The 13,881-nt window shown below is 33.4% G+C and overlaps 1 protein-coding gene across 1 annotated transcript in view; it reads right to left on the bottom strand.

The window, feature by feature from the left end:
• The window catches only part of col7a1l (collagen type VII alpha 1-like), a 154,376-nt gene that overhangs the window by 52,773 nt on the left and 87,722 nt on the right, over positions 1-13,881 (bottom strand). Inside the window, exons 73-77 of the mRNA XM_069192546.1 lie at positions 13,183-13,227; positions 12,335-12,379; positions 11,732-11,776; positions 384-413; positions 136-216 (exon numbers count right to left, since the gene is read on the bottom strand). Coding sequence (XP_069048647.1) covers positions 136-216; positions 384-413; positions 11,732-11,776; positions 12,335-12,379; positions 13,183-13,227 — 246 coding nt within the window. The remainder of the gene's footprint in view (positions 1-135; positions 217-383; positions 414-11,731; positions 11,777-12,334; positions 12,380-13,182; positions 13,228-13,881) is intronic.

Below are 13,881 nucleotides of genomic sequence, written 5' to 3'. Positions count from 1 at the left end.
CATCTTTCAAAGCAGTTTCTAAACGTTTTTTAGAACATTTTATCATATCTGGTTTGTTCACCCTTGCAGGATTTTCTTTCAGAATTGCTTTGTACGTTATGTTAATTACATAAGCCAAGGCTCTGCTTCACTCACCATAGCCATCTCCCACGTGTCTCCTCTTTTCACCCTAATCAGTCCCTCTGCCTCCTCTATGTCAGCCATATTTTCGGATTCCTTTTGAAAGAAGTTTAAGGTAATTTAGATCATGCCTTCACAGCTAAAAAGCTCCATAATAATAATAAAAAAGTGTGGTATGTGCAGTGCCTCATTTCAGTTAACTCACAATGTCTCTCATTAGATCTCCTACAGTATGGAAAGAATTAGACACAGTGGATACTCACAAAAGCAGAGCCGTGTTCTTCATTGAATATCTATGGAGGAAAGTGAAGCAAACCTTTTTATTTTAGTATATCACAGCATCAAATGCATTGATTGGTCCATTTATATTAGGCAGAATCGGCAAGGGTGAGCTTTTAAACAGAAACATTTTTAATGCCAGTTTGAGAAGAAAAATGAGTGTTGAATATCAGTGAGCTGCTGACTTGTGGATCTTCCAGTGTTCTTGAAGTCTTCTATTATGATGCCTATTCCTAAAGATTTCAAAACCTTTGAAAACTGGGGCTAAAAGCACAGAATGTCATTTTAAAACATCCTTTGCTATCATTTGCTCTTGTAATACCCGGTTAATATATCAGGCAACACTAGAGGAAAGTCTTTACCTATAATTCTACAGACCACATATTCACATGATATTTGTTTGAATTCATATTAGTCAGTCAGAAAAATTAAATAATTGTTGCAATTTCCCTGTTATTCTCTTTCATTATGATCCATCTGTAACAATATAATCCCAGAACATGCTTGAAGCTAAGCTGATACACATCTATCTAATATGATCTGCTAAACAGAATGGCTAACTGGGTGGATGTCAGAGAATGATTATTTTAAAGCAGTAAATAATTAAATGTATTTGCATTGAGGGCAAGACATATCTTGAAAAGTACTAGCAGACTCTGAGTAACTGAAGAAAAACTGCATGCATCCTGAGAAAAATAACCTTCACTCTTAAGCATGCTTTTGTTCACTTGTCTGGTGTGTTTCCTTTTGTGAGTGTCAAGTGAAATATTCCTAGTAATATCTTTGTAAATTATAATGAGAACCTACAGGTATGAATTTACTGCATGACATGTTCTGTCTGAAACAGTCTTTGCAGGCCATGACTCAGCAGACAAAATCATTAAATAAGTTCAAGTAGATACAGGTAGCTGTGCAGCATGTGTAGGCTGTAAAGGAACAGGTAAAGGTTTATTCCATGGTGAAAAGAAAACAGACAATGTTTCGGCTGTGGAGCCTTCTTCAGGTGTAATCACCTGAACACTTGTGCACACCTGAAAAGAGCTCCACAACCGAAACATTGTGTCTCTTTTCTTTTCCTTTCAGCTTGGAATAAACCTTTACAATCTCTAAATATCTATGCGTAGGTTTTTTAGAACGCACAACCTTAAAATTCAATCTGTATTTTTACTTGGTATTGTTCAATGAGGAAAACATATCTAATATATGTGAACTGCTATTTGTTTTTGATTTGGTAAAATGCAAGTGAAGCAGAGTGATATTTTAAGTTTTTTTTATTAAACAGGCAAGAGGCAAATTCCTACAACCTCTTCGCTCTTTAAACCATGTGTCCATTCGTCATCTGACATCTTGGTAACTCCAGAGTGTCTTAGAGGAAGCTTAGCACTGATAGTGGGAGCAGCATGTTCCTCAATCAGATCACCACAAACCTGTAGGTTCCAAGGGAAATGTAGGAGACAAGAGAGACCTGTCGAGCTAATCTCAGCCCTAAACCTGGCAGTGCTGGCTGATTTTGGACCACCACTTTGGGAATCCTGGTCATAGTCAGCTAGTGACAACCTAGGCTCTAGCTTTTATGTATTTCAGTTTTTAATCAAATGTGTTGTGGTGTCATTCCATTAATTGATTATTCATGACTGACCTTGATGCTCATGAGACTTTGTTGTATAAGCACTACAGTAAATCAATCACTTCATTAGATACAGATTTGATGAGGCACTGATTACGAGGTTGTTCCACCAGCTGAACATGAAGCCTGGTGAAAATGAAGAAGGCAAAAAGCAGAAAGGAGCCAATGGGACCCATTTATCAAGAGAACACTTTTATGCCATCAGTAAAGTGGAACAACTCATCAAGTGGACTTGCAAGCAGTAAATATCCTCTTTAGTTATTAATTTGGGTTTTCTGTAGACCACCCTGATGAACATCAGTGAGTTCAGCTCAGTTGTACAGCATGATATGGTAGTTGCTATGCATAACAAGCCAATCAATGGGCAGGTACAAATGTATCTAGTTATGAATGATGACAGCCTGACGGTATGGTATTAATAAAATGTCAGTAAATTCTGTAAAACGTCAGGCACCAATGATAGTGAATTCAACCAGCTTCATCTACAGTATGTGGTTCTCATAAGTATCTCTTTGAAAAAATTAAATGAATCTTCAAAATTGGAAAAAAAACTTTTTGACACAGTAAGATTATGTCTTGATTAAGTACCATGCAGTAGAAAATTGACGTACTGTACATTGTATAGAAAAACAAAATAAACTGATAAATGTCCGTGAATCTGCTACAGAAAAAATGTCATTTTCCTAATAGCATTGTAAATTTACTGTAGTTGAAAGGAGCTCTATGGTTAAAGACATTTATTGCTGTCCGGATTTGTATTTTTCTCATCTAAACTATAATGTAGTTTTTTTTTCATTTTTTTATTCTATAGAAATGCCTTCCAACCCCAAACTAAATTTACCAAATGAACACACTGTAGCTATTCTGGCACTGTACAGTACATGGGTGAGTGTTTCTCTTTGACACTAGAAACATCCAGGAGGTGTTTCACTTTTCTTTCTTATCAGGATATTCCTCAGGGAGGAGAACAAGAAGTTCTGTGTACATAGAAGCTTTGGTTCACGTATTCACAGAGCATAAATGACTGGGGTAGGGAGGAGAAAACCTGCAGGATCTCATTCTTCATACGCAGTACTGAGGTTGTTGCTGAAGGATTTGAGAAACAATCAGCAAATCAAAAATAAAGGCAGATTCTAAATGTTTACAATTATATCTGCCACGAGAGGGCTTTAGAAAATACAGAAACCTTTATCATGCTGAAATCAGCAGAGAGTAACAGAATTAAGCACTATCTAAACAGATAATGTAGAAGTGGTTCTGTTAGTGTACAAGTGACAGAGCAGCCAACTTCGTTTTTAAAGGGTAAATTATTTGACCATGTACAACGAATACTAAAAGGGTCCGGGGCACTGTGGATGGGGTGTATTTGCTATAAATGACTTTATTACATTACCTTTTTTGTTCCTTTTTTTATTCAGTATGTGTGCATTGGCTGTTAATTTGTGCAGCAGCTGCCCTGTGAGTCGCTGTTTTTTGCTGGAATGGGGTGTTCCACCTCAATCTGATCTTTTTCTGCAGTTCATTAGATCAACACGTTGCTTCCTCTGAGAACAGTTACTTAGATTTTTAAGTCACCGGAAATCATTCTAGAGCAGCTTAAATCTCATTTTTAATTTACTGTACATCAAATGTATTTATTGTACTTGTTTGAATTAAAAGTAGTTTAGTTAAATTGACCTTTAAAAATGCTAAAGGGATTAAAATAACTTATACAGACTTTAAGTTTTGTAAATTATGTATTTTATTGATATGAAAATTCTACCAAGCCACAAGGTACTTGCCACTTAACAGGCTGTTTATTCTAACATTCATAAGATATTATTACTTATACAGTATGTTTTAATTTAATTATATTCATTTTTGTGATATTAAAAGACAAATTGATTTAGATAATTTTAAATGTCTTTTACAACGAATGGGGTAAAATAAAATGATTAGCCTTCATGTTCAAGGTAAGAATGAATAAAAACACTCAGACTTGTTTAAGAAAGAAATTGAAATATATTTACTCAAATTCCATGCAAATAGGGGTTAATTACAAACAAGTACTTTATGATATTTCACCAGTGAAAACAGGTAATAAAGTGTTAATATAATTAAAATGTAGAGTTTAATAACATTTTAGTTTTATAAAAACAATTTCATCACAAAAGGTGAATGAAACACAATATTTGTATGAGATTGTAATAAATAAAGAAATGTACAGAACTGACATACAGTATATATACCATATACTGCCATAATACAAAAGTGGAAAGTATTCATCTCAAAATAGCAACTGCTGAAAAATCAATATTTTAAATAAGGAAAGAAAAACAAAATATCAGAGCATACTTTTTACTCATGTTTTAATTGAAGTCATTATTTTAGATTGTACTGTACGTCATCATTTTTCATTTGATCATTTTGATACTTTGGAATATTTAACAACACTTGTGTGTAATTTTGCAGTGAAATTAAATCTGAATCACACTTTAGCTTAGAGGTTTTGACGTATCCCCATTTAAACAAGCAAAACCTAAATAGAATTCAGTCTTAAATACATTTTAAACTTAGTCTGTCCCTTGTAGTTGGGACACCTTCACTAAAACACCAAGCAAAAATAAATCTCTGCAATTATTTTCACAATTTTTTGGAGAATCAAAACAGCTTTTTTTCCGTAATTTGTTTTTCTTAAATTAAAACAAGAAACTCCTTTTGAGTAGCATGAACCATAGACAAATAAGAAAGTGCAATCAAAGATTGATCAGATGCAGAGAATAAATCAATGCGTCTTCTATAATATGACTGGATTATCAAAATGCAACTAAAATTAATTATTTCTTTATAATTTGTGAATGAATTAGAATATGGTGCTCAGATATTATCAGCCTGATAAGTTAATAATAGTCCAAAAACTACTATTTCGGCTTTTAAACACCACCATTTTAAATCATGGTCTAATAATAGTGTGTATGGTTCAAAGAAAATGCCAAACTTAAAACCCCAAGAATAAATGAATAAGAACCATCCTGAAAGGAGTCTCCTTAATTTTAAAGCATGGAAGTTATTTTTTTCCCATTCCATTTTGTTCCAGATGGTGTTTCCCAAGGTCTTGGCTAGAGTTTCCATTTTAAATCTGTAATGTTTTATTCAATGGTTTAATATTTAACATTGCTTCATAACATGAATAACATTGTTATTATTCAGTTTGGAAACTTTTATAAATGGTTTATTGCTCACTCATTCAAGGGTTTTTTGATGCATTGCTAATGACTGTGGAATGGTGTTTTAATCACCATTTGTCTTTCCTATTTTGTTGTAGAGGCTTTGATAAACCTCCAAATGGTCCATTTCATGGCAAACAGAAACAAGCTTGGTGTCTGACAGGATAACTGTGATGAAGGACAGCTCTCCATTGTTATACTGGGCAAGTTCCTAAGGTCAGAGATCTGGTGGGCTCCTCCATCCCACACGCTTTAACAACTTCACAGCTTATGTTCGCAGTTCTTTGGGAAGTTATAGCTTGACTTATCCTACATTTTCATTCTGACTGCTTTAAAAGAGCCCCTGTGTAAGTTAGAAAGAAAATGTGTTTAGTTAAATCTGTTTAGGAAAAAATGGGTTTATCATCAGAAGGTCAGAAATGATTTATATGGCATTTACAGTACGTTGAATTTAAAGCACTGTTCCGTGCAGTACATGCACAATAATTTGTTAAAGCGCGAAGCCAAAGTTGAAACGTATGCATGCGCATTCCCATATTTATATCTCTCATGACAAAGGTAGGCGAATGCTGTAGCAAATTACAGCCATACAGTGATTGCAGAAAATGTACTAATGGTCAGTTCAATAAGATAGCATAAAGTATATTACAATTTAATGTTAATCTTACAACTTCATGACACTAATTAAGGACCTGAATGACATGGGGGAGAAAATGACTAAATAATTGTTATTTTCAGATTTAATTTTTAATAATCATCCTAATAACAATAACAAAGATATTCTTTGGAATGATGGCCAGATTTGAAAATGGATAGTGTTTTCATGCCATCACCTGTTTCTAATGTGAAACAAAGTTAAGTTAGTTATTTGTCAATTTAACTTTGTTAGAGAGTTTGCATTGCTCAGTTTGAGGAATATGTAAATTCTGAATAAATCTGTTTTAGGTAGGAATTTAATTCAGTCTCTACATGTTTTTGAACTGTCAATTTGCATTATGCAGTCCTGTTTGCCTCTATACTACTCTTATGCCATCTTAAAGAAACTTTAAAAAGTCAAGTGACAGTAAGATCAGCTTGAGTGTGCTTTTATATAATAGGCAAATTACAGTATGCTGTATTTATTAAAAGGAACAATTTAGGCAAACACATTTACTAGTGCTGTAACATTTCTTGCTCTCTGTTACACAAATGCAATTTGAACAGCACCATTTCAAATTTAAAGTATTTTATTTATAAGTAAATATTTTTTCTTTTTTGTTGACATTGATATGATCAACATTCAACATGAGCTGTCTTCAGATTATTCTTTAGTTTTATTAAACTTGTTGTGTATAACATAGTAGCTACATTGTGTTTGCCTAGAAAACCAAATTTTACACCTGCTACACTTGAAGTAGTAAACAATTAGAAAAATATGTCCAAAGCTACTTGCAGTGGCCTTCAGATTTATTCTTAACTTTACAAAATATGAAAACATCATATACAAGAATAAGTTATGGATTGGATAATGTTTCTTCCTTAAAAAAAATCTAAAAATGTTACACTGTTATCATAATACAGTAATATTGCACAAAATAAAGTAATAATTAGTTAAATTCCAGAAAACACACGGGCCACATTTATTTACACCTCTAGGTATTGCTTTAAACAAAATGCAACAAACAAATCTACAAAAATGTTTTTTGGTAAATGCAATGGAAGCCTCCAGAAATAAGGAGCATTGAAAACATTCAGACCCTTGTTCACATTACAACTGTAACCCTCACATTGAAAGCAAAAAAGAAAAGAAGCAAATAGATAATTGATATTAAAGAAAAATCGAAAAGTCATTAGTTCATAATTCAAGCTCATAAGTATTAAACTTTTCTGTGACAAACCAAAATTAACTAGGTGCACAAAATTAGAAGACAAAATTAATTGAGTGGCCTCTTTCTCTTTGCAAGAATTGTGGATCATTTGAAATTTAGTGTTTGTCTCTGTACTCGCGATTTCAGAATAAAAGCTTTGTTCTCCTTGAGTCTCCTTGGTGAGGTACCAAATTTCAAGTGAAGACAAACATGAAGACAGTGTATTCAAAGAACCTCAGCCATGAAGTCATTGAAAAGCACAGGTTAGCAGTACAAAGTACTGAAGTCTCTAAATATCACTGTGAGCACAGTCTAACCAGTAACCTAGAATTTAAATATATTTGTACCACCCAGACACACTGTCTAGATCACTAGAGACTGGTGAGGAATACCCATATGAGATGCAGAGATCAACGGATGAGAGAAGAGAAACTTTCCAGGAGACAGCAAATATCTTAGTCACTTCTCAAAGCTAGCCTGTAACGCAGTATAGCAAACCCGTCTCAAATTCCATATGCAGTTTTCAACAAAGCATGTGATACCACAAACATGTGGCAGAAGGTTTTGTGGTCAAGACAAAATTGTACCTTTCTGGTGTACCTGCATAGCATTACATCTTACTCTAAATTAAGAACATCCAGTCAACATCATCCTGACATGAGTAAAACTGAGAACCCGAGGAAATACTTGGAAACTGCTCCCCAAACATGAGAGAGCTTGAACAAATCTGCCAAGAAGAATGGCCATGAAAGGCACAAACCCAATTTGAGGGTTATCCATAAAGACTAAAGGTGCAGCTTCCACCAAATATTGAGTTCCAGGGCCTGAATACTCCTGCTCTTAACGTAAGTCTGAATAATTTTGCGTGACAATGTTTTATAAAGACCTCCAAAGGTTCCCTGTTTCCCCAGAGCATCAATGGAAGTAGCACATGAAAGAATTCACTAGTAGAATTTGTCATCATGGTTAAAATTAGAGAGCTCTGTGAAGACTGCAAGCAAGTTTGTGGATGGCTATAAAAAAAATCTACAAAAATCTGAATCCACCACTTTCCACTGTAATGTCCTTTATTAAGAAATTTAAGGCTGGTTGGAATTTGGGTGGTAACTGTAAAATCTGTAAAGGGAGCACACCAACATAAATCTGCACACTCATGATTAAGCAATGTGAAAAAAACTACCCTGCCAGCGGCCTTCATGACCAGGTTACAAGAAAGAAGCCTCTTCTGAGAGCAAACCACAGAGAGGAAAATCAAATTTGCCATTCTACCTCTTTTACTACATATATTTGCCATACTAAATTGACAACTGGAACTGTGTATTACAGTCAGATAAAATGGAAAACTAAATTCATCAGAATTATGTTTGACATAAAAAGTTACAACTGATGTTGTGAAAACAGTGTGCCCACTGAGACATGTTTTTTTTTTTGGGGGGGTTGTTTTGTATCTGCAAGTCCTGGAGCCCCTATTCACTGTATACAGGGGAATCATATTTATGGTATATATTACTTCACTTTGTGCAATGCTGTTAAGATTACAGTATTACATTTTTATGTTATTCAGCAAGACATAAAAGTCAATCCATAAATATTTCTAAGATAATTGTATACCTATTTCATCATAATTAGGGATAAATCTAGAAGAGATTTATTGTTACTGTATGGTTCAGTTATGGTTGAAGATCAAAATTTCCACCATTGTTCTTATTATTTTTTATCAATTTTTCTGAAAATATTACTTTAAGTTCAGTTATAAGTGTATCAATGCCAAAGCTATAAATTATAATTTGTAGAATAACCCGTACAATAATTATCACCTGAACATGAAAAAAATGCTCCACATTTGTATAAAACTTTTGATATAATCTTAAATGTTTTATATATTAAACTTATAAGTTAAAATGTTTACTATATTTGACCACCACAACATAATGAGTCATTGAAAAGCAAATAACTGATTTTGGAGTAAATTGCTGCTGGGCAAAATCTGCTTTTGGTGAAAAATAATTTGACACTGTGTGTGATGTTTTAAATTCCATCACTTGAACGTTTATAAGTTATTTAACATTCTATGTTAATTTTCTATAAAAGCTCTAGATAAACAACTCACATTAGTACTTTCAATTAAATTATGGCCCCATCTGCACTGGTGAAATATACAAAGGGTTAGCAAAAGCACAAGCTCTGAAGCATTTAATATTGATTAGTATATTTAGCTTTAAACACAGAAATACATTCTTTCAAATATAAATAATAAAATTCATTTCAAGTACTGCACTACATTAAAAAAATCATTTTTCTAATTTCTAAAATATTTTTTTATTTATGAGATTATGCTCTAGAAATGCAAAAATGCCTTCTAGACAGTATATTAAGTATACTGTACCTGTATATACAGTCTATAAACAGTCTAGAAGGTATATACAGTATATGGAATATATATTGTAGCTTCTGTCTTGCTATACAGGCCTCCTGAGGGTGTGGCCTTACACAGAATCTCTTGGATTGCATTGCGCAAACTGAAAAAAATCATATGACTGTATGTTACTGTATATACTTCCATTGTTTTACATGTACAGAAATGTGAAAAATATGCTCAAAAGGTATGAACCTCTACACATTCATTCTGACACAGGTAAAGTAATGTTTTGTGCAATAAACGTGGAAAGAATTAGGTTATTTAAAGTAAGCAAAAAACTAGTTTTTCTCTATGGTTTGAGTCAGGAATGGGGCGATTTTCTTTCCAAGAAAGTGAAACAATTTTTTTTTCTTTATCTCACCAGTGTAATAATCATTTCTCTACAAACTAAGTCAGTGAATTGGTCAGATCCTAATAAATGCAATATAGACATGAAAAGTATTAGAGATTGTTTGGGTTAACTTGCCTAGCTGAGGGAACGCCTGCATCACCACAAGGATGAGGCTGCCCAAACCCCTAATTGAGCCCCAAAAGCTCCAAGACTGAATCAGTTTGGATATACAGATATGTGACCTAGAGTTTTTATGGTGGAGACTGGCATTTCACAATGGACTATGAAAGATGCTGTGCCAATCTTAGAAGAGTGTCTGAAAAAGTGATCAGTGCTGAAGCTAGCTTTAGTGAGAACACTGTATGAACTAGCTGATTAACCATGGGTAAGATAGCTGGTTTGAATGAACACAGATAGTAGCAGGAATAAAAAGACTCCTAAGAGCTGATAACAGAATCAGGCTTGAGATCATGAATGTGAACACCTTGACCTGGTTTTTTTAAGGTGGACATTCTCTGATTTTCAGTTTTGGATGGGGTTCAATACTGTAACTCAGTTTATATCTTAGTTCACATTCTATGTTAGTGCACTGACCCAGAAGGAGACAGATGGCACATACTTGCACCCACAGAGCAGAATGATTGTCAGGAATCATGGGGGTTGGTCAGGAGGGGTTCACTGATGGCAGGCAGAGTTCTGGTGTACTAGAAAAAACCTGAGTCTGGGAGCATGGATGACCAGGGCTGTAAGTGTAAGCTTTGAAAGGTGGTGGGGGATGATTTGAGGGCTGACACTGTACTGTTTGGACACCAGTATGAGGGGGGCAGGGCCCTGTATGTGTTGTGATGGGCTGTGAGATGGGCAAGGGAAACAGGGGAATTGAGGGTTCCCCAAGGAGACCCAGACCCAATTTAAACTGACACTGTGTGTTCACATCCTTGGGCAGAGTGAGCATCAGTTACCATGGGGCTCCTATGGGGACAACAGAAAGGAGGATTGGGGAAGGGAAAACAATAAAAATATATAGGAAAGCAGAAGTAAGCAAGATTAGGATCTGACCTTTGTCTTAAATTTCTGTTTAAAGTCCCATATCTGAGGACATACTATAGAGAAGAATACTGTCAAACTTTTTTAGACTCCAAACAAGTCTCCCAGTTGAATTTCATTTTGGGAAGTATCTAGAAGTAGAAGGACTTTTTCAAAACTAGACTTTGACAATTCGCTGTAAAAGAAAATCTAGGGGTGCATTGTACATGACCGTAGAACAGCTGTAGACAGAATTGTAGGCATGTATTAAATTCAACAAATGTCAATTTGAATTAAAATTATACACAATACAAAAGAGTATACTTTGGGATTGAAACAAAAAACCCAACTATAGGCTTAAAAGTCAACAAGGCACCTTTTCAAGCCATCCATGCAAAGATTAGCAGCTTCACATAAACAATTCCTTATAAATAGCATGGCTTTTCATTGGAATTACCGAGCATGCAGTGCAATAAGGAATCAATCTGAAGTTAGTTTAGAAAGCACATCAGCATTGACAGATGCCTTCAAACTTCAATATGCAGGGATATGCAGATCTCTTCAGAATTTATTCTGGTTTTTGCTTGTGATGCTTTACATTTTTCTCCAAAATTAATATAATCTTTAGAACAGACAGGCTTCTTATAATTATGTTCTCTGTACAGTAATTCAAATGTTGAAATATACACAAAAACTTAAATCTTTTAACCTGATTGGCTTTGTGTGACTGACAATGACAATTTTGCCTTCATTAACAAGGGTTCGTAACAGAATGCACTTATTTAAAAAATATTTGAAAAGCAAAAATGAACATCTGCACATCCCTGCTAGCTGACAATTACAGTGTAAACGTTTAGAAAAATATTATTTTCAGACCTGATCCTCTTGTGAGTGCAGAGGGGTCTCTATTCTGATGTTCTCCTAAAGAGATAAAAAAAATAATTAAAATGCCATAGTCCAGAATTGACTTTACCCGCTTTTTCCTGTTAGACCAGCTGATATAATTTCCTCCATGAATGAGTTAGAAGTCATAAACTCTTGGGATTCAAGAAGAGGGCATTCTTAAAAGGAGTATCAATATTTACAGGTAGTTTACAAAGACAGAGTCAATGTGCTTTCCAAAACATTATGTAGCCATTTAAAGTGATAACATAAACAAGATTCTCACATACATTTTCAGCTCTTAAAAACTATTACTATGGCCACCAACATTGCCTGTCAGTGGTGACGTTATAATTAGCAAATTGCAGACACAATACAATTTGTAGATAGAATATTAGCAAATTCGTAGATACAAAAGATTCCTCACTTTCTATATACAAATCCTCACTGTTTTACCTTTAAAAATAGCAACGAGATTAATAATACAGGTATTAATATGCAACTTCTTACAAGATTATATAAAATCCTTTATTTAATCTTCAGGTTTTTAGAATTGTGCAGCAGACTTACTGTATTTCAGATACAGTAGTTACTTACCTGAGATTTCTTAAGTTCCATATCCTCATGCAACACATCCTCCTCCTTAAAGAATTGAATGAATTTAAATTAAATGATAATTAGTTGTGAATTAATATCAAACTGTAAACTCGTATAACAAAAAGAAAATGTAACAGAACTGTAAAGTAAAACAAGCATTTTAGACATTTTATTTTTTGTATTTTACAGTTTAGATGAGAAAATAGCAACAAACTTGTAACTAATATTTCAAGGATGAAAAGCTGCAATTGGGTCTTGCAAATTATGAGCTGGTTTTGTTGACTATCAAAAGGTTGTTATGAATTTATTTAAATGTTTGTATATTTATGGAATATATTTTGCATTATGTTTATTAGCTAATTAGAAAATTATACAGTAAGTATTTAATATAAAATAAGAGTTTACAGTGGAAAGAGTTTAGGATTATTACAACATTATGTATTTTTAAATTAGAATGAATACAGTTATATTTAGGAATAGTTAACATTAATTTTTAATGATATTTTATGAATATTTGATTTCCATTGTGCATGAAAATATACTATTTAGTGTTTTCAGTTCATAATGCAATCACTGTACATCACAAGCTAAATACTGTATATGTAAACTAAACAAATTAAACAAATATACATATATACAACACATATATGTAAAACAAACCTTTTTTGTCTATGGCCAAACCAAACCATTGAAAAACTTTAGTCTAGTGAAATCTAAATAAACATTAATTGTGTTAAATCATATTTAGTTCATGCTTTAACATTTTAAAAGTAACATTTATAATTTGTTTTATTAACAAAAACCACTAAAAGCATAAAATTGCATTCCATTTTAAAAACACGATTTACCATAGTTGATTTGTCTCTTTTATTTCTTCTTGAGTTTCCCTTGCCCTGTTCAGGAATATTAAAGATTATTTAGAATCAAAAAGTTAAAACGATCTAATATATGAATAAACTCAATTTGAGAAACCACACTTAATACATAATAGCACGGAATGTAGGGCATTGTAAGACTATGATGTCCATTAAAATATTTTATGTGCTGGTACCAAGACAATACAGTAAATCAATCATATTCAGAAAAACTTTAATCATGTTATATTTCAGATCAGTAAAAAACAAAGTTCAAATGCCAAAAAATGAACCTGTTGCTTCATCAATGCCTTGCCCAATGCCATAATTTGTGGCTGGCAAATTATATGCTTGTTTTCCAGGTATCTGTTAATCTTTTAAGGAATATCTTTTAACTCAGACACTTGTTTTGTTCTGCTTTGAATTCTAAATTTGCACCTGCAATCAAAATGTAAGGTCTAAAAAGCATCATTTGTTAATGTTATGGTATTTATGAACTTTTTAAAAGTGGCAGTTTTATAACAGTCAAAGAGTATGTTATTTGCTTTACTTTTCAAACGGTGAAAAAGAATTGTAACCAACATTTTTGATTAGCGGAGACTGAAGAGAGAGATATGGTTCATGTTTAGGGTTTGGTAAGGTATACTGATGCACAATGAAATTGTAACATCTGGGGATATTTATAATGTTACG

Source organism: Lepisosteus oculatus, chromosome 7 (assembly GCF_040954835.1).
Source record: "Lepisosteus oculatus isolate fLepOcu1 chromosome 7, fLepOcu1.hap2, whole genome shotgun sequence".
NCBI lineage: Eukaryota > Metazoa > Chordata > Actinopteri > Semionotiformes > Lepisosteidae > Lepisosteus > Lepisosteus oculatus.
This window is presented reverse-complemented; position numbering and strand designations above follow the sequence as displayed.